Genomic DNA, 21,623 nt, shown 5'->3' with positions numbered 1-21,623 from the left:
ACAAACCGACATACTTCTCTCCGTATAAGGCTCGGTATAAGGCTAGTAAGACATAAAGCACTTCTAGAGCCACGCTGTTTGAATGTGGTTTGTTATTCTATGCTGCTTATTAAGAAATCGTTATTCTCTTGCCTTCATTATTATAAAAGATGTCTTTGGGAGACTGGCAGTCTCTTCTTGCTTCCCTCCCTCCACCCCATTTTAAAAACATTCATTGTTGCAGGGATATATCTTTCAGGGCTGTTGGCCCAACTCCACTGCTGGTGTGTAAGGCTGATTGTCTTCAGAGGAGTTACACCAAAAATGCATTTGGCCTTTTGTGCTTGGAGTATAATTGGTGGAACTGGCTAGACGCCTGCAATTACAGCAATGTCAACATAGTTTTCAACGTGACTAGTGATTTAGGGTCCTCCACTTTAGGAGCGCAACTCGAGGTTTCTTAAATTGATGTTTTCTCACAAAGTGCTGAGCGCTCATACTTCAGAAATCTGTCTGGGGTCTCAAGCAGGGCCCACTGAATCACCATTAGTCAACCCACTCATATTGGTTTTTATTAGTAATTGGATTAGGTAGCCTATATCATTAGTCACTCTGGAAAGTCTTATGTATATTTTATATGGCAGTCGTCAATATATTCACTTTGCTCTTGGTCTCAGCCTGCATTTGAAGAGGTCTTGACCTCCCTTATTACTTTTCTGTATGGTAAATCCCCATCAGGTTAGTGTGGATTATACCCAGAGCATCCGAGAGACAATATATGCCCTAAGCATGATCAGCATAATTATAATTAAGCAGTTTGGACCAGATCCTTATCTGGTAGAAATCGGTATAGCTTCTCTGAAGGCAAGAACAGATATCTACCAGCAAGGGAAATGGACCCTATTTCTTAACTGCTGTAGCCCTGCAGATGAGTTCCATATGATTTTTTTAAGCTCTCGTTTTGTCCATGGCTATTAAAGACCCTCTTTGGCGAGTATTTGTACAGCTGCATCTTTAGGACTTTGTGACCTCTAGATAGTCTCACAAGGGATCTTTTGCAAGAGCAGCCATATGAAATGCTCTTAAAATGATTGAAAAATATATTCATTAAAACTGTGTGAATGTTTTTCCTTGTCAAAAACCTTATAAACACTCATCCATCCACGGTGTCTATGGTGGCAGTACGCTGACATTTTCCGTTCCCTGGCTACAACCTCCCGCCAGCTCAGACCCTATACTTTCTGTTGCTGGCCTTCAGTAGCAGTTAAAGGGTAGAACCGAACACCCACATAAAAGACCTGGTATCTGTGTTTCCACATCACAAAGCACGCGGACAGACACACCAGGGCTGCGATCAGATTGAGAACCATCTGCAGAAGTAAGTACAGGTTGAGCATGCTGGTGAGGCTACCACAGTCAGCTGCGTCCTGGTAGACGAAGGTCCTACCGAGGGGATCTGCAATGTCCAGTTTGCACTGGCAGGACTCAAGGATGGTATCGCAGGTAAATTTTGTCATCTGCAAATAATGGTGTGCAGCAAAAGCCACTGCCAAAACACAGGCAACCAGAGCCAGGGCACTCAGGAGAAAATACATCAGCTGAAAGAAAGAAAGAAAAAAAAAAAAAAAGAAAAAACCACTCTTTTTGCAGCTACACAGAGAATGAGGAACACAGAATGAATGCAAGCACATGTGCTTCACAGGGAACACATGCATTCAATGGACTATCTGGACATTGTGTGCTTCGAAAATTGCAAGACAGCTATAACTCCCCGGTGATGCCAAGTTCAGCAGGTCATCTCAAGAACTAGTAATTCTACCTTGCATATTTTACATGAGTATTGCCTTGCAATTTTGAGACCTGATGAGAGCACCAAGAAATCTGTGTCTCTATACAGCCAAAAGCTTTACAGAGAGGGAGGGAGCATCTTCCTCTGCTGTTGTACCTGCATTGGCTAGACTTAAGTCATCAGCTGAGATGCAGTTGCCTTGAAGCAGAGCTGAGCAGACTGAGGCTTGGGCTGACATATTATCCCAGGCTGTGCTGAGAAGTAGGTGTTTCTGAAACTTTGCTCCTGTGTTATTCTCGGCTCTTGGTTTGCATGCCCAAACAAATCTGATTTATACTTGCAAATCAGGCAGTGATCAATCCCCTTCCAAAACTTGCCCCATAAAGGTGGAGAAGTCTTTCAAAGGCATGAAAAAGCAGGGAGCGCCTTTCATTTCCCAGTGCTGCCCCTGCTATGGCATGAGAAGAACAAGGGTCTGTTTTGTCACTTCCCTGCTCCTTATACCAGTGGCAGCTTTAAAATGGGGTGGCTTTTATCAAGGGTAGCTATGCAGAGTCCACCCCCACAAATGCATGGAAACCAGCAGCGATTCAGAGCCTTTGTCACTCTGGGTTGCACCTGAGACCTTTGGATAGCAGAGCATATGGACTTCTCATGCTTTTGATAGCTGGAACTGGCAGTTGCTGTGCTGCATACAAAATATGTGTGAATGTATATTAAAATCATATTCTGTGTTTAGCCAAAATAGCATTTTTAGTTCTGTTCAGCATTGTAAAAACATTTATTTTTCTTGGCGTCTTATCTGTCAGACACATGGCATGGTTGGGAATCTGTTATTTTAAACAGCAGCTTCTCTCTTTCTCTCTCTCTCTCTCAACCTCAATACCACAAGCAAACTATCAATATAAAAGCATTTTTTATGACCTTGAAACTCCAAGTATGGTATATCTTGATAAAATTCACACTCCTGGTGTATTTGTCTTATATCTACAGCGTGAATCAATCTTCCTATTCAGTTGCCAGCTTAAAAAAAAAAATTTGGGCTTATTGCAGATCTTAAAGCACTATATACATTTTCTCCCCCATATCACCGAATTCTTACAACAAGATCTTCGTCTCCAAGACTTGGCTACTATTAAATTTAATAACTTCCCCTGCAGCCTTAAACCAAGGGCAGCTTCAGAATGAGGGTGTCTCTTTTTAAATGCAATTACTTTACCCCCGCAGCTTTCAAGGTAAAGGTCCATGGGAAAGGTGAAGTTGGAAAATGGGAACACCTCCTTGTATAAAGCACACAGAAGGGAGCACTACTGACTGATGGACCCCCTCCAAACAAAGATGTGGTAATTTGTAGGCCTGTGGCATTACTTTAAAAGATGGTGCAAGTGTATCTGATGGGAAAAATGGAAAATGGACAAACATTGATGACTGTTCCTCTTTGAAGGACCAGAGTTCTTCTGCGATGCAGAAGTCCTAGCGGACTGGCTGGAAGTCCCTGGATTCAGACCAGCAGGAGACAGAATCAGGCCTCTCTAATAAATGAGATATTAAGCCAAGACTACACAGTGTGCCTGATTCTCCCTGGCAGGTATTTTATTTAGCTGCCAATTTCTAGCCAAAGTCAGTACAAAGTAGCATGAAATCCACAGCCTAAACCACTACACTCCAGGTACAGTAAGCAAGAATTTGCCTGTTGTGTACCTAAAGGGAAGGAAATCTCAGAATCCCTTCGAAATGCACCAGATGATAGATACACAGCAATCCTCAGAGGTGACAGAGATGTGTGGGGACATAGGGCAATTTCCAAATAGCTTATTATTCTCACAAGATGTTTGCAGAGGAATCTCTCTGCGAGCCGTTGAAAATGAACACATTTCCAAATACCAAAGGTGAGGCAAATGCAAACACTGCCTGTGAGGGAGCACAAGACAGCGAGTGCTGAGATCCCATCAGCAGATTAATCACACGCCAGACCTGGAGGCAACTTCAACATCGCAAATAGAACTGCGTAGTGAGCTCTGCCCAGGAACCAGAACTTGCCACTGGAAAACTGTTTTTTAACAGTCTCAGAGAGATAGGCACTGCGATTGCTGTTTAAATAGAAGGAGAAAAGGGAAGCGGGGAGAGACAGCATATGATGAGGTCAGAGCACGGCAGCTCATTCTCCTTTGGGTTCCTTATATGAGGAAGAAACATTTTAGCAGTATTTGCTGGCAATAGTTTTGCTCTGTGCCAAAAAGAAAATAAATAACATAAGATGGATTGAGTTCCTCATGGAAAAGTCTTCTCATAGTTATCAGAGGTGAAACCAGAAGGGTTTGCAGACGTGGATCCAGGGGACCCCCTTGGAAGGCGGTGGTGGCTCAGGCACGAGCCCATGCAGGGAACAGGAACCGCGGTGTGTGTCACAGCGTGGGCTGCTGGGGCTGGGTGGGCAGGAGTAGAGGGTGTCACGCTACCATGGGAGATGCTGTGATGAGGACCACAGTGAGTGATCTGTCAAATATAAGCAGATAGCCCAGGAAGTCCACAGGACATCTCAAAATTTTCCTATGATGTGGTCTGTTTTTTATTTTTTGCCAAGGGAGAGGATCTCCCCTTTTAAATACACACCTAACAGCTGGGCATGCTGCTTTGCCGTCCTGCAGAGCATGCTTCCTGCAGACGCAGAGATGGGGCAGGGGCAGAAATTCAACCTGGGACTCACCGTTGTCCCCCCAAAGGGCAAAGCCACCCTCCCTTTGGGTGGTGGTCTCCCTTTTTCATGGACGCAGAGGGTGCTGTGGATACCCGCAGTAGTCTCGGGAAGGGACTTCTGTCAAAAGCAGTTCTAACATCTCCTTCTTTAACAGGATCGGGGGCTCATGCAAGTGTGAAATGAAAGAAGCAGCTGTTGAGAGGGAGGAAGGCAGAGAGGACTGCACGGGTCTCCTCCCATTTCCCACCTTGAGGGAGTCACTCGCGGTGGTCATAGGGTCACCTCAGGGGTTGACTAAAATCCCCCCGGCCTGTGTGTGTGTGGTCCTCCTCCCAAAGTGACCCTTGGGCTATGCAAGGGATCACGGGGTGCTTACTGCACTCCAGGGAAGCCTGGCCAAGATTTTCTTGTAGGATGATGCTCAGCAGCCACGTGCAGCCTCGGTGGGGACCAGCCACCAGCATGGGGACAGGGCCTGGGCTGGAAAGCAAGTTCCCGGGAGGGCAGTCAGGGCAGATAGGGCTGAACCCAACCCCCGAGGAGAGAAAAACCCAAGTTGCTCGGCTTTGTCTCATGATTCTAATTTTGCATCCTCAGCCTTGTCGACAAAGAGCTTATGTTCATTTTTTTGTTCGGAGACAGACTTTAGCTGACATCTGAAGATCTGAGAAGTGATACTGGAGATTTAGATGAGTCCTGTGTGATCAAAGCCTAGGAGGAGACTCTTAGCTCCTACTTTGTTTAAAATAGGTCCGTGCCCTGCAGCCAGAAGCCATTGGTCCCGAGAGGCAGTGAGGAGGGGAGGCACTGTGGGATAACGGCTCCCGGTGTGGACGTGGGACAGGAGAGGTGAACAGCCTAGGAATGATCAAGTTTTGTGGCATGCTGCAATAGGAAACACTGGGAAGGTGGATTCTGGGGAGGAGGGTGCTTTGGGTAGGCTACAGTCCATGGGCTATTGACTGAACCAGAAGTCTTTCAAGGGAGACTTTAGCTCTAATTCTGCCAGGTGATGAGGAATAACCCATTGTACATTGCCTGGGGAGCACCTTAAAAACGTTTATTTTCTTGCGGGAACGATGGCTCACGTTCCTCACTGCCAGGGTGGGTGGTGTTGCTAAGGGTGGCAGAGACATCTGCCCAGCCCGACATGCCGTTCCCACCACGAGGGATGACTCCCTTCCTGCTTGGATGCCAAGTTCAATTTAATGCTGCAGGGCAAGCAATAAAAAGCCTGGCGTGGCAGCTCCCGCCCAGCCCAGCAGCTCCCCGAGCAGCCGTAACGCTTACTTGCGGGTGTAAAGGTGACGGGGCGAGAATGTAAAGGCAATCAAAGGGCAGCAACAATTGTTCTTCTCCCTTTCTTTATGTAAGTACGGGAGAAGCTTGAGAGAGGCACAAAAGATACACCGGGGTCTAATTTCTAAGGAAGGATGAATGCCAGGTTTCGAAGAGCCACTCCTTGCATTTGATTTCCTTCTGCCTTTCTCAGTTAATAATCACTGTTATTTTGTGTTGCTTGCGTCGGTATTTTTCTTGGTTATTATGTGTCTGCAAAATATTAAGAGCCCTGAAAATTACAATAATAAGGAAAAACAGCCCAGAAAAATGGTGTTAAAAACGTCCCATCTGGAACAAGCATTCTCAGCCTTTTCTTTTCTAGTCGCTTACCAGTATCAACGAAGCACAGTTTTGGGGACCGAGGCAGGGCGCGGGGCATGGTTTCTGTGCCTCCCTCGCGATGCACAGATGGGAATTTGCTTCATGGAAGAATGCTTGTCCCATGGTTTGCCAACACTTTCCCATGTTCGCTAATGCCCGACCCTGACACAAGGCACCATGCGTGAGACACGGCTGCCGGTGTTCAGGTACAGCCTCTCTTTCCCTGACCATGGAGGCGGGCAGGTAGAGCTTTCCAGGCATGCTTTTTAATTTGCCTGTGCCCACTCAGTTTCTTATTTCATGGTAAGGAGCAAAACTGCTGGGAAGATGCTGAGATGCTTCTTAGATCACATTAAAAATTAAAACTTGATTTAAGTGGACCCATTTTATGCCACCCTACTTCTTGCCAGCTCTCTACGGTATCTCTACTTAATTAGTAACCCCCAATCTTTCACTGAACACTTCCCAAATTATTCCAGCTTTGTTGATCTGAGTCTCTTTGATATTCTTAAAACATGGCGAATAAAAAGGTATCTTGCTCTGATTTGAGATATTTGTTATTAGAGTTTCCCCTTTATAGGCTACAATTTCTTCCTTAGCTGCCTGCAAAATACCAGAAAACCATTCTTGCATTTCAGGTGCATTTTCACTTCATTTCATGTGGTCTTAAAAATATCCCCAGTATCAACTTTTCTGATTATATTTAACGACATGAGAAGAAAAAGAAAGTAAAAAAAAGTCAAGGTACCTTTACTGTGAACTGCACACACGTCTTCTCATCAGGTTGGTACGAAATACAAAGCATAACAAATCCCACTAAGGACACCACACAGACCTGCAAGGGAAAAGATTTAAAATGTGTCAAAGTCCAAAAAACCCCCACCACAAAAATAACATTTTTTCAAGCCAAAACACCCTTCTGTGTTAGCAGGACCATAACTCAAGGAGCAGTGTGTAAGCCAAGTCCTCTGAGTAGGGGCCACAGCCATGCATCTAAGAGCCTCATCTGTGTGAATGTGCTTGTGAGGAGGGAAGAGCTTTAACCTTCACTTTACAGACACCGAGGCACAAAAAAACTTACTCAGAGCGACTTTTTGAATCAGACCTACAAAGACACAGCCCAGTAATAGCCTCCAGGATGTGTTTCGAGTTTTTTTCCATGTAACTAACTATCAAAAAGGAGCAGAAGGCTTATGAAGTTGGGCTTGCAAGCCCCAAAAGCACCATCCTACGTACCACTGGATGCTGACAGGGTTTTTATGTCACCAGTACAGGTTGTAAATCTGTAACCATAGCTGCTGCTGGATAAGAAGCAGCACACTTTAGAGCAGAGGCTTTCAACCTCTCCTAGAGTGGACACCTTACCAAAGACATCTCCCCTGCAATCTGAGACTGCATTTTAGCCCTGTGGCAGTAATTGCTGATGGTTAACAGTAATGGAAAACTATTTATGCACTTTATTATTCATTTAGCTGTCTTTATTATTAATTCTGAAGACTGAGATTTATTTGCAGGAGCAGATATTCACCGGTAGGCATTTTCCAGCCACGTAAGGAGGGAAGCTCCTGCTCTGAGGAGCTAGCCCGATAAATACGATTTCCTTTTTAAAGTAGTGTTATCTGAGCCCCCCATGGTGCTAAGCACTCCAGTCAAGTGCCTTCCTCTCCCACATTTTTGGAGGACCAGCAAGCAGGCTTCACAGGAGGACACAGGAGCCGCAGCTCTGCAATCGGACTGCTGCTTTCTGGCAGCTTCCCCCGCGCCTGGGCAAGAGGAGCCGGGTCCCCAGGTGCCCGGTGAGGGCTCCCTGTGCCGCCGCGGGGCTGCCGGGGCCGGATCAGGGCATGCAGGGAGCCCTGACTGCGCCCGCAGAGGGAGAGGGCCTTGTCGGCGGCTGGAGCTACGCTTGGAGGAATCCGTGCCTGTTTGGGTTGCCTTGGAAAAATAGGTGAGTCGACAGCATGCACGCGTTTTTAAATGCCGTTTCATATCACACCTTTAAAAAAAAACCCAGGTGTGATGAGCCTTAGTGGGGACCTTAGCTGAGATGAGCCAGCGTGCTTTCAAAGGTGCTAAGGCTTGTCTTCACACGGGGCCGGGAGCAAGCTTTGGCCTCCTTGCTAGGAGCGTCTTGATTATAAATGACAGCTGTTAAATTCCCAGTGACTACAGAGAGAATCTATACTTTTTTTTCCCCCTTCATTTTACTTTGGGGGGTGTATTGAAGACTTCTCATGAGTGTGAGGCTTTCTGCTTTCCCAGAGCAGTGGGATTTGCCCTCTGGACCAGACCCGGGTGCCAGTTGCCTTTGCTCAGGGGTGGGACTACGCCACAGAGATGCCTGCAGGAGCGGAGGGCTCCTTCACAGCCCTGTCCCTGCCTGCTCCCTGCACGCTACGGCAGTGCTGTTCACATCCAGATTTCCAGCTCCGTAGGGACTGCTTGACCTGCAGTGAAAAATGCATAAGTGTCCTTTTAGGCAGCAATGGTTAAACACATTTCTTTCATGATCTGATGCATAAAATACCAAATATTTCTTTTTATCTGCATTGTTGGTGTAAGGCACTAGACAACAGCCCTGTAAAGGAAGAGTGCCTCTCAACACACGGATAGTTATGTCCCTCAAGAACCTGTGTGATTAATAACACTTTTTCCCGTAAAGTTTTATTTCATGTCATTTCAGTAGGACATGAATAGGAAGTATTGCCTGAGAACATTTCTAAAGAAAGCGTCAGTATTATTTACTCCTTTCCATGTCATGTGTATTTATATTCTGGTCCTGTGACTTACACACTGCCTCCAATTTATTTGTTTTCTTCTTTTATTGTTGACAGCCATAGCTGACAGGGTTGTCGGGGGAAAAAACAACCTTTCTTGTCAAAGGTCCTTCAGTGCTGGGGTTTTTTTTGCCCTATAGTGCTTCTATGTGACTCAACGTGTTTTATTTCTCAGGATTAATCGCCTATGTCCTTGGTCCCTTGCACTGTATATTAATCTTTTAATTCAATTATCATGCCCATAAAACTTAAATCTTAAGGAGATCATATCTCCAGTAATATCCAAATGATAAACTCCCCCAGTGGCAGTACTGACTGAGGAAAGGACTTGCAGCAAGAACTAAAAAAAATGCTTAAATACACTCGCTTAACATTATGTCCCCAAATTCATATGAAATCAAAGGGGCTGCTCACGTCAAATCTAGACCTAAGTATTTTCAGGATCTGGTGCTGAAGGATCTTGTTACGAGCAATAAATTAAATTCTCTTTGCTTCAGCTAGAGTAGTGGGCATTTACACTTGCATGATCCGAGGGCCAGATTTGCCTCCAGGTTACCCCCGTGAGACATCATGGGACTGTGCCCATTCTCCCATTCCCGCTCCCGTTTTCCCACAGAAAGCCGACAGAGCTGCATTCATTTCCGAGGGCACAGTCAGATACCAATGATGGAATTTTCTCTCTACCATCAAGTGCCTCGTACAACTTCTGCAAAAACCCTGCTGGCTTTCAATGCGGCAGGATCAGACCTCCCTCTTCAGAAAGCTTCTCACACAAAAGACTATCGTTTAAAAGGATTTCCATTCCTGCACGCGCTTTCTAAAGTTCCTCTGGGATTTAAATAATATACTCGGGGATACTTGAAGAGGCACATTTGTAGAGGGGTATTTATAAAAGATTACGCTGGGTCAGGATTCCAGCAAGTCTTGGCCAGGATATTTCAGAAGGCTTAAGTAACAATATACCAACATTTTTTTTAACCAGAGATGTGTATTTTTGTAAGTGACTGTAAAAAATAATGTTGCTGAGAATAATGACCCATATATGTTTTACATTTCGGTTCTTTAAAGGTAAATTCACTCATTGGAGCCAACCAAAGTGTGGAACATTTATACAGAAAACAGTTTTGTGCTTCTATTTTATACATTATTAATAGATCAGTTTTGAATTATACCTGTGAAGTGTACAAAAATCCTCTGGTAAATATTCGTTAGGACCCGCTAAGTGACTAAGACAGCTGCATTACAGCAGGCACGTTATGGATGCTGTTGATGCTGATTGCTAAGTAGCATTAGGTAATCCTGCATCCTAGTGCTTCAATAGCCGTTGCAATATCCCAGCATGAAGCATACATTTCCTATGCCTTATTGACGAAGCACACAACATAAAATGCAATTGGACTTGCTTTAGCACTTGCTTGCCACCAATCGATATGCATTTGTTATACAAATAAAATAGATTCTGTAAGAGCTGCAGAATAGCAGTTAATTAGATCAGCTCTTGTTACTGTTATCTGGAAATCTAGGAATATGCATTTCTATGCTGAGTAAATTTCAACTCAAGTTTATTTCAAGATCCTATATTTCAAAATTTTCCAGATGGACTAACATACCCTTTGCTGAATAGGTAGTGACGTGAAAGGTTATCCAAGGAAAGAACTTAAATTTAGAAAAGTACTGTCTAGAAAAAGACCCGAATGTGATACAGATGTATTTAGGAAGGGTACAGATTTAATTCTGGTTAAGGCGTACCCTGTGAAATCCCCCAGTTCACAATCCAGGGAAAACAGCTGTTCGCTAGAGCTGGCTGAAAAACTTAAAAGTTTATGCTCTGGAAAAGTTTCAGTACTCTTTCTTTTTAGCGGGAGGCAGTAGACGTTCCTTCCATTGGGCAGGAACATCTCAGGGCTGAAAAGTGACTTAAGGATTCATTTTCTTTAAACCGCAATCAAAATAGGAGTAGATATTTTCCGGGTTGCCCCCACCCCAAAGAGGGTACTGAATCCTACAGATTTCAGCAGGAACGGGACCTGATCCCAACCGCATTTAGGAGTGGGTCCCAGTTGATTTGCCTGGGAGGATCCCTGCACCCATGGAGATCTAGCGTGCAGTCCTTGGCTCTTCAGGACTTCGGCAAACCAACCCTCCCTGCAGGCGCACACAGGCTAGCACAACTGGGTGTTTCTCACAGCTTGGAGCCTCACACACTGCTGCAGAATAGATGCTTCAACAGCGAGACTGCAACCGTACCGCAACGCACATTCGGCACTTGCAAGGAGCACGCCGTTACATATCTCGATCGTCTTAAAACCAGAACTCAAGCAGTAAAGAAGAAGATCGATCTCAAGCTTTGTGTACCCCAAATCCCTCACCACCAGCTTTACTTTAGCCGATCTGACCGTGCTGAAGAGCTCCAGCTGCCAGTGAAGCACGGCGGGCTGATACCCTGCCCAGCACGGTGCCAGCGTCCTCCCGCACTAGCCAACCCTGTCCCTCCCACTAAACTTATTACACTTCTAAAAAGTGTCACAGGTGAGAAAAACAGGCTCGTCGCCTCCAACAGGAACAAACACAGGTGGCAATGCAGAAGGGTGTTCGGACAAAGCCCACAGGCATTGCCACCCAGCGAGGACCACGAGGTTCGGGGCAAGGGAGCCGCTCTCCCCATCCTCACCTCCCGGCAGCTGACTCGCATCTCGTCCTGCAAGGGCTAAGCACAAGGTGTACGAGCGGCGCAAGGACACCCTGTGGTAGTGACGAAGATGGTTATGTAATGTATGGAATTGGGGGAAATACGAACACGTAGGGCACAAATTTCCGCTGTGGTTTGCATTCATTATCTTTGCACACTGGCATATTAATGTGGTTTGTTTTATTTCGACAGATTTCAAAACCACAGATTGCTCTAATCTGTCTGCATCTCTCCCTTGTATATTCGTGAAACTGGTTTTTCTTTTGTCATTGCTACAATTTTAGCCTGAGTGTTGCTATAGAATAGGTAGTTTTCTCCAGCAACGTGCTTCCTACCCAGAGCATCTTGGAAACCCTGGCATATGAGGCTGGTAAAGAGGGAGTGTTGGAAACATCCACCAAGACATGAAGGAAGGAGGCAAAAACCTGGTTCAAAGGAGCATCTTGGGTCTACGCCACACCACAAGACAAATTCTGCAAAGACTCACAAAGACATAGTATAGCTCATCTGTTCTTTATATGGGGGCTTGTTAGCAAGAACCTCCTACAACAACTTTGAGGGGCAGAAAGCAAACACATTGGAGGACAATACCTCTCAAATATAGGCAGTGCAATGTCACACGGCATTGCTGAGACCCACCGGTGGACTCCTCCTTTTTAATAAGAATGTAAACTCTCAAACTTCAGGGGAAAAACTGCTATTAATAGAACCAGGAAGAAATTTCCATTATGGACAAGTTATTTCATAGTTGCTCACTTCAAGACCCTATGGATCTTTCTGTTTGTAGGGACAAGGGTAAAGAAATTATCTCTCGTAGATATGTCTGAAGTCTCTGGCTTACCCTCAGAGGTGATATTTGGCTTGACGGCTCACCCGCCTTACCAGATATGGCAAGGCTTAGCTCCCTCCGCACGTTTGGAGAAGCCATGTTATCCACCGAACTTAACAATCCCACTGGACATAGACTTTGATGCAAGGAAGAAAATGTTCCCGTTGGCTTTGCCATTATGAACCAGGATCATCTCTGGTGCCAGACATCTGTACAGGCTGTTGCAGACAGCGACACTGATGTTCATTCGCTTTATGAGGTTTGAGGAAATGGCAACAAAAGTGGGTGCTACAGGCAGCTTTCACTGCTAGCTTTCATCAGCCTCGGGTCAGCCTAGGTCTCACTACCACATGTAAAAGAAGCCAGTCTGCCACACAGAGGTATTGCTCCTTAATGGTTTTTCCTCTTCCAGATTTCTCGTTAGATTTAAGGACAGTCTAGTTGCATATAAATTACTTCCAGAAATAATAGCTGTAATAATAATGATAAACATGTATATTGTGGTTGCAGGCAAAGGCCATCATCATCTAGGAAATCATTCTCTTAACAGCCATAAAACCCCATGATAACTGACCATCCCTGCCCCACCTGCAGAATAACAAAATAATGATGTCTTTACTACAGGTCCCTTCAAACCATGCAACAGCACACCGTGACAGATACACAACTTTCTTTTAAATTCTGCAAAGTAATCAAAACCCTGCAAGAACATTCATAATCAAATGAAACTGCATTTTTCTGTAACGATCTTTGCTGTTTAGGTCAGTTGCTCAGCAGCGAAAATGGTCACTTGTGCTATGGTGAGATTTAATTCCCTCGGCAAAGCGCTGCCAAGGCTACCACCACTTACAAAGCCAGGAGCTGCAGCAGCAGTCCATTACTGCTGTTAAGTCAGAAATACGGTGCCGGGCAATCAAAAGCCTGAGGGAATCAAACAAAAAAATTAAAAGTTCCCAGAGCCAGCAGTGATTTGCAACGTGAGGAGTGTAGCATGGCTAAGAGTGCTATGTGAACACAACTCACGGTTTGAGATGTGTCCTATGAAGCTGTGGAAAGCCATCATCCCTATAGTCATAAGGTTACCTAGGCTGAGGAAACCTGTTTGAACAATCTCCCTCTCCAAATCTTACCTAGGCTTTTTGCACAAACATAATCCAGCCAGGAACTCTGATTTCCTCCCTCCTTCCCCTTGAGGCTGTAGCTGGAGCAGGGGGCTAAAACACAGAGGTGTCCAGGATTCGATCAGCACTTGACCAGGTATCATACAGACCTCTGGTGTGGAGCTACCTTCTCAAACCATTCAAACATTTCATCATTTTTTCCCAGCAAAGTTTTCAACTCTATACCTGATCAAAATAAAAGTATGGATTTGAGTTAATCAGGCACCAATGCATAGTTACTCTTAGAAAATGATGAGATTTAATGGCAGAGGGCTCTGAAGAATACAGCTCTGGTGCTACATACATATATGGCTATAAACAAGCACTGGAAACCTCACTATAGCATATTTCATGCAGCGTACCTCGTTGCATACCATCCAGAGTTCCACATACTTTGGAGAAGGTTCAATTAAATACCTAAACTTGGAGGTTCTTCTTGAAGGCAGTCCTCCCTCAAACCTTTTGATGTTTGCCCATGGCTAATTGAAGCTAGCTTGTATAAAAAATGCATGCCTGCATGACTATAATTTCCATTAGCTGCTTTGATGGCACCAGTTTCTAAGTGTCACCTTTTATTAAAAATTGAAATCGGTTTCTCTAATAACAAGTAAAAGTTAAAAACCCAGCAAGGCTGTACAGGAGGTAAAGCCTGACTGAAAGCCACCTCCACAATTGCTGCAGGAAAAGGTGTCAAAAGCAACACCAAAAAAACCCAGCAAGGGGCCAAGGCTAACAAGAAAGTGTCTCTCTCCTTTCAGGCTTTAAAAGGGAACACATTTCAGGGGTTTTTAAATAGTCAATCATCCCTTATATCAATATGGAAGGGGATCGGTTGCCTCTCACTCTAGCTGGGGATGCTTCCCAATTATTGACCCTCTCTAGGAAGATAAAAAGCTTGCCTCACGCATGAAGTGGTTGCCTGCTGTTTGGCAGGGCCACCACCGTGCAGCCGGAGCGTCCGGCCTCATGGAAAAATGTTACATCCAGCAGGTGGGGGGATCCGGAAAGAGAAGGGTAGGGAGGCTGATGGGGACTTACCCATACAGGTTTGTCTCGTTTTATCATGTGAGAGACCATCTGCAGAAAGGCTCTTCGGTGGAAATATCTACAGAGCCTCATCTGTGGGGAAATTGTCACAGAGACAACGTGGCCTTTGAATTGCTTCGTTACGCTGAGCCGGGGAAACCATCTACATTATGGGAACAGCTACAGGTACAGCAAATCCCTTCTGGTACAGAGCAGCATGGGTCTAGCCAACCCCAGCCAATCATCAGGACACACACAACTCCAATTTCTAATTTATATCACTTTATAGCACAGCACTGTCCATTTTTCCCCGGACACCTGTATACAATGCTTCATCCTTTCAGCATGCATCTCACAACAATGTTCTCAAAGCTTCTCCTTAACAGTTACACACGCGACCATCATTGTACCCATTTTCAGGGTGAAAATCCCAACCCCTGGCTTCTCCCTGTTGCCATCTTCTACCATTTCAAAAGAACAGCTTCATTTTAGGGGCCCTGCTGCTTCCTTGGGAACTGGGGATGCCGGAGCGACTTTGCCGAGAGCTGTACAAGCCAAAGAGGGTGCTGGGTGCGGGGAGCTTGTCACACCGCCTTCCTGCCATTCCAGCCCCAAAGCAACACAGACCCTGACAAGCTAAGGAGGCAGAGGCTGGGTCAGCACTGCCCGTTACAGGCAGCGCTATTGATTTTGGCACTCAGGCTTACCAGCCCACAAGCACGTGCTGAGTCAGTGGCAGGACCCACCGTCTGAGTCAGACTCTCATGCAGAAGTAGATCAATTAAACAAACATCTCAATTATCAGCATCTGATAGGGATACGCGGCGTCGGGAGATAGTCCTTACTGTTTGCTACCCACGTTGTACTAAGCATCAAAAGATCTTTGAAGCGTGAAAACCAGTCAAGCTCCTCTGCCAGCCCTGTGGTATGGACGGGTTGCCTTGCACCGTTCCCTGATGCTGCCATGCAACATACACGCTCTTGCCCCTCATCTCCTGCAAACTGTCCCTCACAGCTGGGTTTTCCAGCCATCGTGGGATCTTCATTTGTCTCACCTATCCTCTGGCTGCGAGCTGCTCAAAGCAAAGGATTTGTTTCCTTTGGTGAAGGTTTTGGCTTAATTTTTTTAAAAGGTTCTTTAAAAAAAAGGGTATGAAAACTTAAAGAGACGTAAGTATTTCTGACCCCAGGTAAATGAAGAATAATTAAATTGCTTTTTCAGTTAAAAGTCTGCCTGCCTTTTGCACCACAAAGCCCCACATCAGAGAAGCCAATGCTTGGCCACACTGCAACAAGGCATGACTACCCCTTGGGTAAAGCTCAGGGACCTTCTGGCCAGGGGAAACACCTGGGGAGATGCGGCCCTGAAGGGCCTGAGCAGGGAGAAGCATCAGGGCTGGGGGCTCAGCCCGTGGCAGATTTTTTGAGACAATTTTTGCAATAAAATAAATGACAGTTGGAGCCACAGTTGCTGCCTTGAGCTGCTTGAGAAACAGATTTTTTTTAAAATGTTTTTTAAAAATCCCAATTTTATGTACATCCCTACATATATATGGATTTAAAATAACTTTCTGACAGAAATAGTAAACACCCTGGATAATAATATCGGATGAGCATTTCTGTAACTTTCTTAACTGCCCAAGTCTGCAAAATGGGGCTGAAAGAGAGCTTGCCTGTGAAAACTCTGATACTCTCTACTTTTGATCACAGTGGAAATAATCTAAGAGCAGATTTTTCCAGGAGAAATACATCGTTTCTTCTTCTGCGTGTCAAAGGGCCACAAGCTAATGAAAAAGAATGAGAAGGCTACCGTTAATATCTACTGCTTCTGCAACACTTTTCATCCAAGGATTTCAAAGCAGGGGGTGACGGATAGCCATTATTAACCCCACTTTACAGGGGAAATAACAAAGTCTTAGCAAGGTTAAGTAACTTGCCCAAAGCTGCACAGCAAGTCAGTGGCAAGACACAGAAAAAAAAAAAAAAAAGCCGGGGTGGATTTGTGAAGTTTGTCCAAGCTCCTTCAAAACAGCAAGAAGGAAGAGACTGTTGGGGCGATCCAGCCTGCAGTTTTGGGTGCTCAGGACAGGTCTCACGAAGGAGCCAGGCAACTGCTTCAGACCTGGACACCTTTGCTGTAAACAACTACAGGCAGGTGAAACAAATGCCACCCTCACTGTTTTTAACTGCATTTATTTGCCTGTCCCTAGCAATGTGGCAGAGGCATTTTACAGGGAATAGGTTGCTGAAGCTGAAGCAGAAGTGGTAAATCACGTAGGCTCCGTGGTTTCTGTTCATAAGCCTTTCCTTTGGTTTCTGACTAATGCCCCACGGATTTCGGACGAAATGCATTTTGAACTAGTAGGTTTTAACCAGGTTTCATGGTGAAATGCTTCTGGTGCAATGCAAGTTGTATTGTTTCCTTCTGCAGGAGCTGCAGGAGGGAAGGGCGGGTGCCAGGCACCCCTCGGGGGCACCACTTCGGTGTCGGGAACCTCTTCCGCTCCCCGTCAGCGGATTGCTGGCCACATTTATTCCACAGGATGGTCAACCGAGTCCCTGGCCTGCGCTATCCTCACAAACCTAGGCGGTCAAGTTTAATTCAGACTGCCTTGCATGGTTTTCCTTGGCAACATTTTACTCTAGCTGCTTCTCTAAATAAGTTCCATTTCATTCATGGTAATGCACCAAAGCACTTGATTTTCAGCAAGGAACGGTGTCACCATTTTGCCACTAACAAAGAAGGAAAAAAAGTCATTCAATCAATCAGGGTCTATTTAACACATTAGCAATTTTCCTTCATTTTTCTGTCATCCTACATTAACAGCTGTGGGGTCATATCCAGCCCTGGTGTAATTCCAAAGGAGTAACACTAGGAATGAGCTTTGCCCATTATCTCTAATGTTGCTAAAAAGGTCTCGATAATAGATTTTTTAAGTTCTTGATTCTGAATACTAATCAAGTCCTTTAAAAAGAGCACTTGAGTGGGATGCTACTAAAACAAATATGCTCTGGTATTTTACACCGCATCTTTCTGTTCTGTTGCTCATTTCTGTGCAAATAAATGAGTTTTGGGAAGTCACCTTCTGCCACAAGGTTTGTTCTCGAGCAGCATGTGGGTCATCCATCCCCTACCTATATGCCCTTCAGGCAGCCTCCCACAGCAGACCAAGAGCCAGCCCATAGGACATCCAGCCACACATAGGGTATCCTGGCCAAGGGTCCTCCTTCACGGACCAGTTTCCCCCCAGCTCTCCAGAGGCCGGTCCTCAGCACGCTCTCTGCCACAGCTCACCAGCAGCACCCTGTGACCCGCACACTCACAAACTCCGTCCGATGTCCTAGTGGGCACTGAGTACCTCCATGGAGATATCACAGCACAGCAACAAAGTAAAAGCAGCATCACGTTGTACCTCCTGCATTTTGCCCCTCAGATATATGCTTTGCATTACTCCCGTGGTGCATCGGCCGTGGCCAGTGCTCCAGCATGCTCTCTTGCTGGGAGGCTCTGGGGCTGCACCTCCACCTCCACCTCTCCTTTCTAGCACTGGTTTCCCTTTTACCACCCTCTGCTGGCATCAGACCCCTCTTTCCCTTCTGCTTTGGGCTGAGGGTGCAGGAGAGCAGTGTGGTTCCCCAGGAGCCTGCCTGGCCACGTGCCCCCAGCACACGGTCCCTGCCATCGCCCTAAGAGCAAGCAAGGGAGCATAAAAAGCCATTTTGGGCCCAGGAGGAATCAAACCGCTCTTGAATGTGCCCGTGGCTCAACACCGCGTCAGAGTCCCCAAGGTGAGAGTCACCATTTGACTCAAACTGGGGGTAGAGTAACCCCTCCCCATGGGTCCCTGCCTGCAGCCCACAGGGTGCACTGGTCTTCCCAATAGCCGGGGCACCCTGTAACACGAAGCAAAACGAAGCCCTGACCCCCACGGCCAGCACAGTCCCAGGAGATGTGTTCCCCCAGAGGTTACCCTGGCTGGCTGGTGAGTGCAAAACACGACCACCGCGGCCGAGAGGTGAGTTTTGCCTCGAGTTGGGGATTAGCTCAGGAACACACACAGCGAGTTTTGCCTGTTTTTCAGGGGACAACTCTGAAAGCGACTGAGCTTTGCCTCGCGTGGGCATACGAATGTCACTACTGCTGGCGGCTGCTGCTAAAAACGAGAGGGGTTAGAGCTCTGTTTTCAGAAAGTAGTGACTTTGGTGGGGTTTCAGGCCTCCCTGAGGGAGACCAGGCATATGTGGATGTCTCAGATGGATGCTGTTTGGACACTGATGACATTCACATGGGCCAGGAGCTGCTTCCACGGCTTTTCTCATATCCCTGGCCGTACGCTAGTTCAGTCCAGCTCACTCTTTCCCAGGTTTTTCTAGTGAAAAAGCTATTTCAAACCTGGGAAACTACTAGTGCTGTCTGGAAAAGACATAATCTGACCTCCAGAATCCCCAAAATAAACAAGAGGAGTGAAAATGTCACATGCTTCTATTTTATCACCCGTACTCCCCCCTGGCTTGTAACAGCATAAACCCCAGGAGGAAGTTCTCCTCCCGAGCAAGGGCAGGCTCTTGCCCCGTGAAACATCTTAGATACCTCCTTGGTCAGAAGAGAAACAAGAAGGGTGAGATGAGTAAGAGGAGCTCTTCCTTTGGGAGCTCAGGCCCTGCTCCTTCCACTCTTTGGAGGGTCGCCCAGCAAGCCCCAAACAGTTCAGGTGTTCAGATAATCCTCCGACTGGCAAGGAATTCCATTTGTGGGAGATGCTCCCATAGCTGTTTTATTTATTTGCTGGGAGTCCTTACAGTCTAACAACACCCAAAACAGTGCTAACACATCAATATATTTTTTCCTGAAGCCTGCTGCCTAGGGAAAAAACCTGCATACTAAATTACAATTATGGCACATAATCACCGACCCTGCCTCTCCACAGGCAAACCGCACGTCCCCGAGCACACGGCCAAGCGGGACCACGCCACGCACAGCACCGAGACCCCCACACCTCCTCCCCACCCCTGCAGGGGACTGGGGACCAGCCCGGGCTTCCCCACCGGCGGTGCCTCCTATTTACGCCCAGCAGGACCCTGCCCTTTACCCTGTCCCCGCCAGCCCGTGCGGCGAGGCTGGCGTGTCACTCGAAACTGCGCGTGACTTGGCGGGAGCCGCCGGCGGGCCCTGGGACGGGCTCCCTTTCCCTGCCACGTTACCCATCCACCAGTTCCCTTTCCCTGCCACGTTACCCATCCACCAGTGCCGTCCCCCTCCCCACGGCCACGTGCAGTCTCTTCCGCTGCTGGGAGAGAAGTTGGGGAGCAGCGGGCAGGAAAGGGGTTAAATAGCGGCGGTTCTTCAACACAGCACAGCGAGGAAGCTCAAAAGACAGCCATTTCTCTCCTCTCGCTATTACCAACGCGCCCGGCTAAAAGTTGAGAGTTATGCTCTCACTTCTAAAACCTGATTGTTATGGTTTGGTGGGGAAAGAGGGAAGGCAGCGTAAGTAATCAACATTTTTTTTCAGCGTCACCAGGCAGGAGTTCACTGCAAAGCACAAGCTAATACATACATCTAGTGAACAGCAACCCTGTATTTTATTTAAGGTCTGTTGGGTATTTCAGGGAAGAATATGAAAGATCGTGTTATTCTGCAGGAGCAGTTTCCTTGGGAAAGTGTACCCAGACATTTAATCCCAGGAATATTTATAGTTAGCATAACTCAAATGGTGTTGTGCATGCAGTTGGTTAGTCTAAAGTGGAGCGTCATGCAGCTTGCATTAATGTTGGCAAAGGCACTTTATGGAGAAACAGACTTTATGCTTACAATTATCCCAGCCCAATATGGAGTGTCTCTGACTAGCAGAGAAGAACTGATGCCTGCCATAAGGAAGCCCAGCACTGTTACAGAGATGCCTAATGCCAGCTGCAACAAAGCAAACAGCAGTGGGAAACGGCAGCCACAACAAGTGTGGGATTCCTCCTCCTGGCCAGTTTTGGGATCCCCCTTGGTTTTCTTCTGCTTCTTCTTCTTCTTCATCGCGGAGTCCTGCGTCTTGCTCGAGTCGGTGCTTCTCTCCCCTTCGGGTGCCTTCCCTGTCTGGCTCTGGTTATTCAGGGACGTGCTGTGCTGGGGTTTCTTCTCCTCCTCCTTTCCCATGCCGATGAACTTTAGGTTTTCACGTGCGTGTGTGTGTGCGCGCGCCGATGGGGGTGTGAGTTTTTTTGCCCCCCAAAGCTTTGCTTTGTGCTGGCTGAGTTGTTCCTGGTATTTGAATCAAGGAGGCTGAACAAATATGGAAAACATTTGGAGCAGATTGTCAGAGCTTCGAAATGCCACATATAGCCCGGAGAAGAGGGGGATTCAAGGGGGGTAGCGAACTGCCAACGTGCAGGCGCCGGCTCTGCACGGGGACTGGCTGCGCACACACGGCTGAGCATGCGTGCTGCCACGGCTACATAGGTGCGAGCACACACGTGTGTGCGTGTTTGTGGAGGAGCTGGACAGGCAAATAGCGTGCAGAAAGTCTGCATTGCCAGCTGATGAACAGGAGGGAAACCTGTCTCGCCCCGGAGCGGGGAGCGATCAAGCGCCTGTGTCTGTGTGCGCACCGAGCGAGCAGGCAGGTAGGAGCTCATCACGCCGTGGCTCCCCTGGGGATTACTGGCACGCAGAGCACAACTCGGTGAACCCACGCAGCACCATGCACACAACGGGCACGTTTCATACGCCGGCTGAATCAGATTAAAGAGGTGCATTTCAGTGGGAGGGAGTTGACTACGTGTACGGAAAGTATGAAACTAACACAAATAAAAATTCAAATTCATATCCTGGGGAGCCAGAAGGAATCCTATTTCTTCCCAAAAGTTGCAAAAGCACATCTAGGCATGTTTTATGATGAGGCAGACAGGGACCAGCGATGAGGACTGGTGCTTCTGTGCAGGTACTGGTAGCACATGGAGCTGAACATCTGCTGAACGAGTTTCCAGGACTGCAAGTTATCCATACCAGGAAGATTGTTCATGTTA

The 21,623-nt window shown here is 46.7% G+C and overlaps 1 protein-coding gene across 1 annotated transcript; it reads right to left on the bottom strand.

Annotated features, from left to right (window-relative positions):
- Nucleotides 1-343: 343 nt before the first annotated feature.
- SSPN (sarcospan) lies at nucleotides 344-20,802 on the bottom strand. Its single transcript, XM_075164631.1, has 3 exons — nucleotides 20,422-20,802; nucleotides 6,877-6,963; nucleotides 344-1,577 (listed from the first exon to the last, which is right to left on the bottom strand). Exons 1-3 carry the CDS (start codon nucleotides 20,752-20,754, stop codon nucleotides 1,212-1,214), a joined length of 786 nt encoding a protein of 261 aa, XP_075020732.1. The 5' UTR covers nucleotides 20,755-20,802; the 3' UTR covers nucleotides 344-1,211.
- Between the last annotated feature and the right edge of the window lie 821 nt (nucleotides 20,803-21,623).

The sequence above is a fragment of the Calonectris borealis genome, chromosome 1 (assembly GCF_964195595.1).
Source record: "Calonectris borealis chromosome 1, bCalBor7.hap1.2, whole genome shotgun sequence".
NCBI lineage: Eukaryota > Metazoa > Chordata > Aves > Procellariiformes > Procellariidae > Calonectris > Calonectris borealis.
This window is presented reverse-complemented; position numbering and strand designations above follow the sequence as displayed.

Excerpts from the sequence above, each read along its gene's own strand:
- SSPN (XM_075164631.1), bottom strand. The coding sequence starts at position 20,754 with ATGGGAAAGGAGGAGGAGAAGAAACCCCAGCACAGCACGTCCCTGAAT. Across the intron at positions 6,964-20,421 it reads CATATTGGGCTGGGATAATT|GTCTGTGTGGTGTCCTTAGT; the intron begins GTAAGCATAAAG and ends TTTCCCTTGCAG. Across the intron at positions 1,578-6,876 it reads GTGTGCAGTTCACAGTAAAG|CTGATGTATTTTCTCCTGAG; the intron begins GTACCTTGACTT and ends TCTTTCTTTCAG.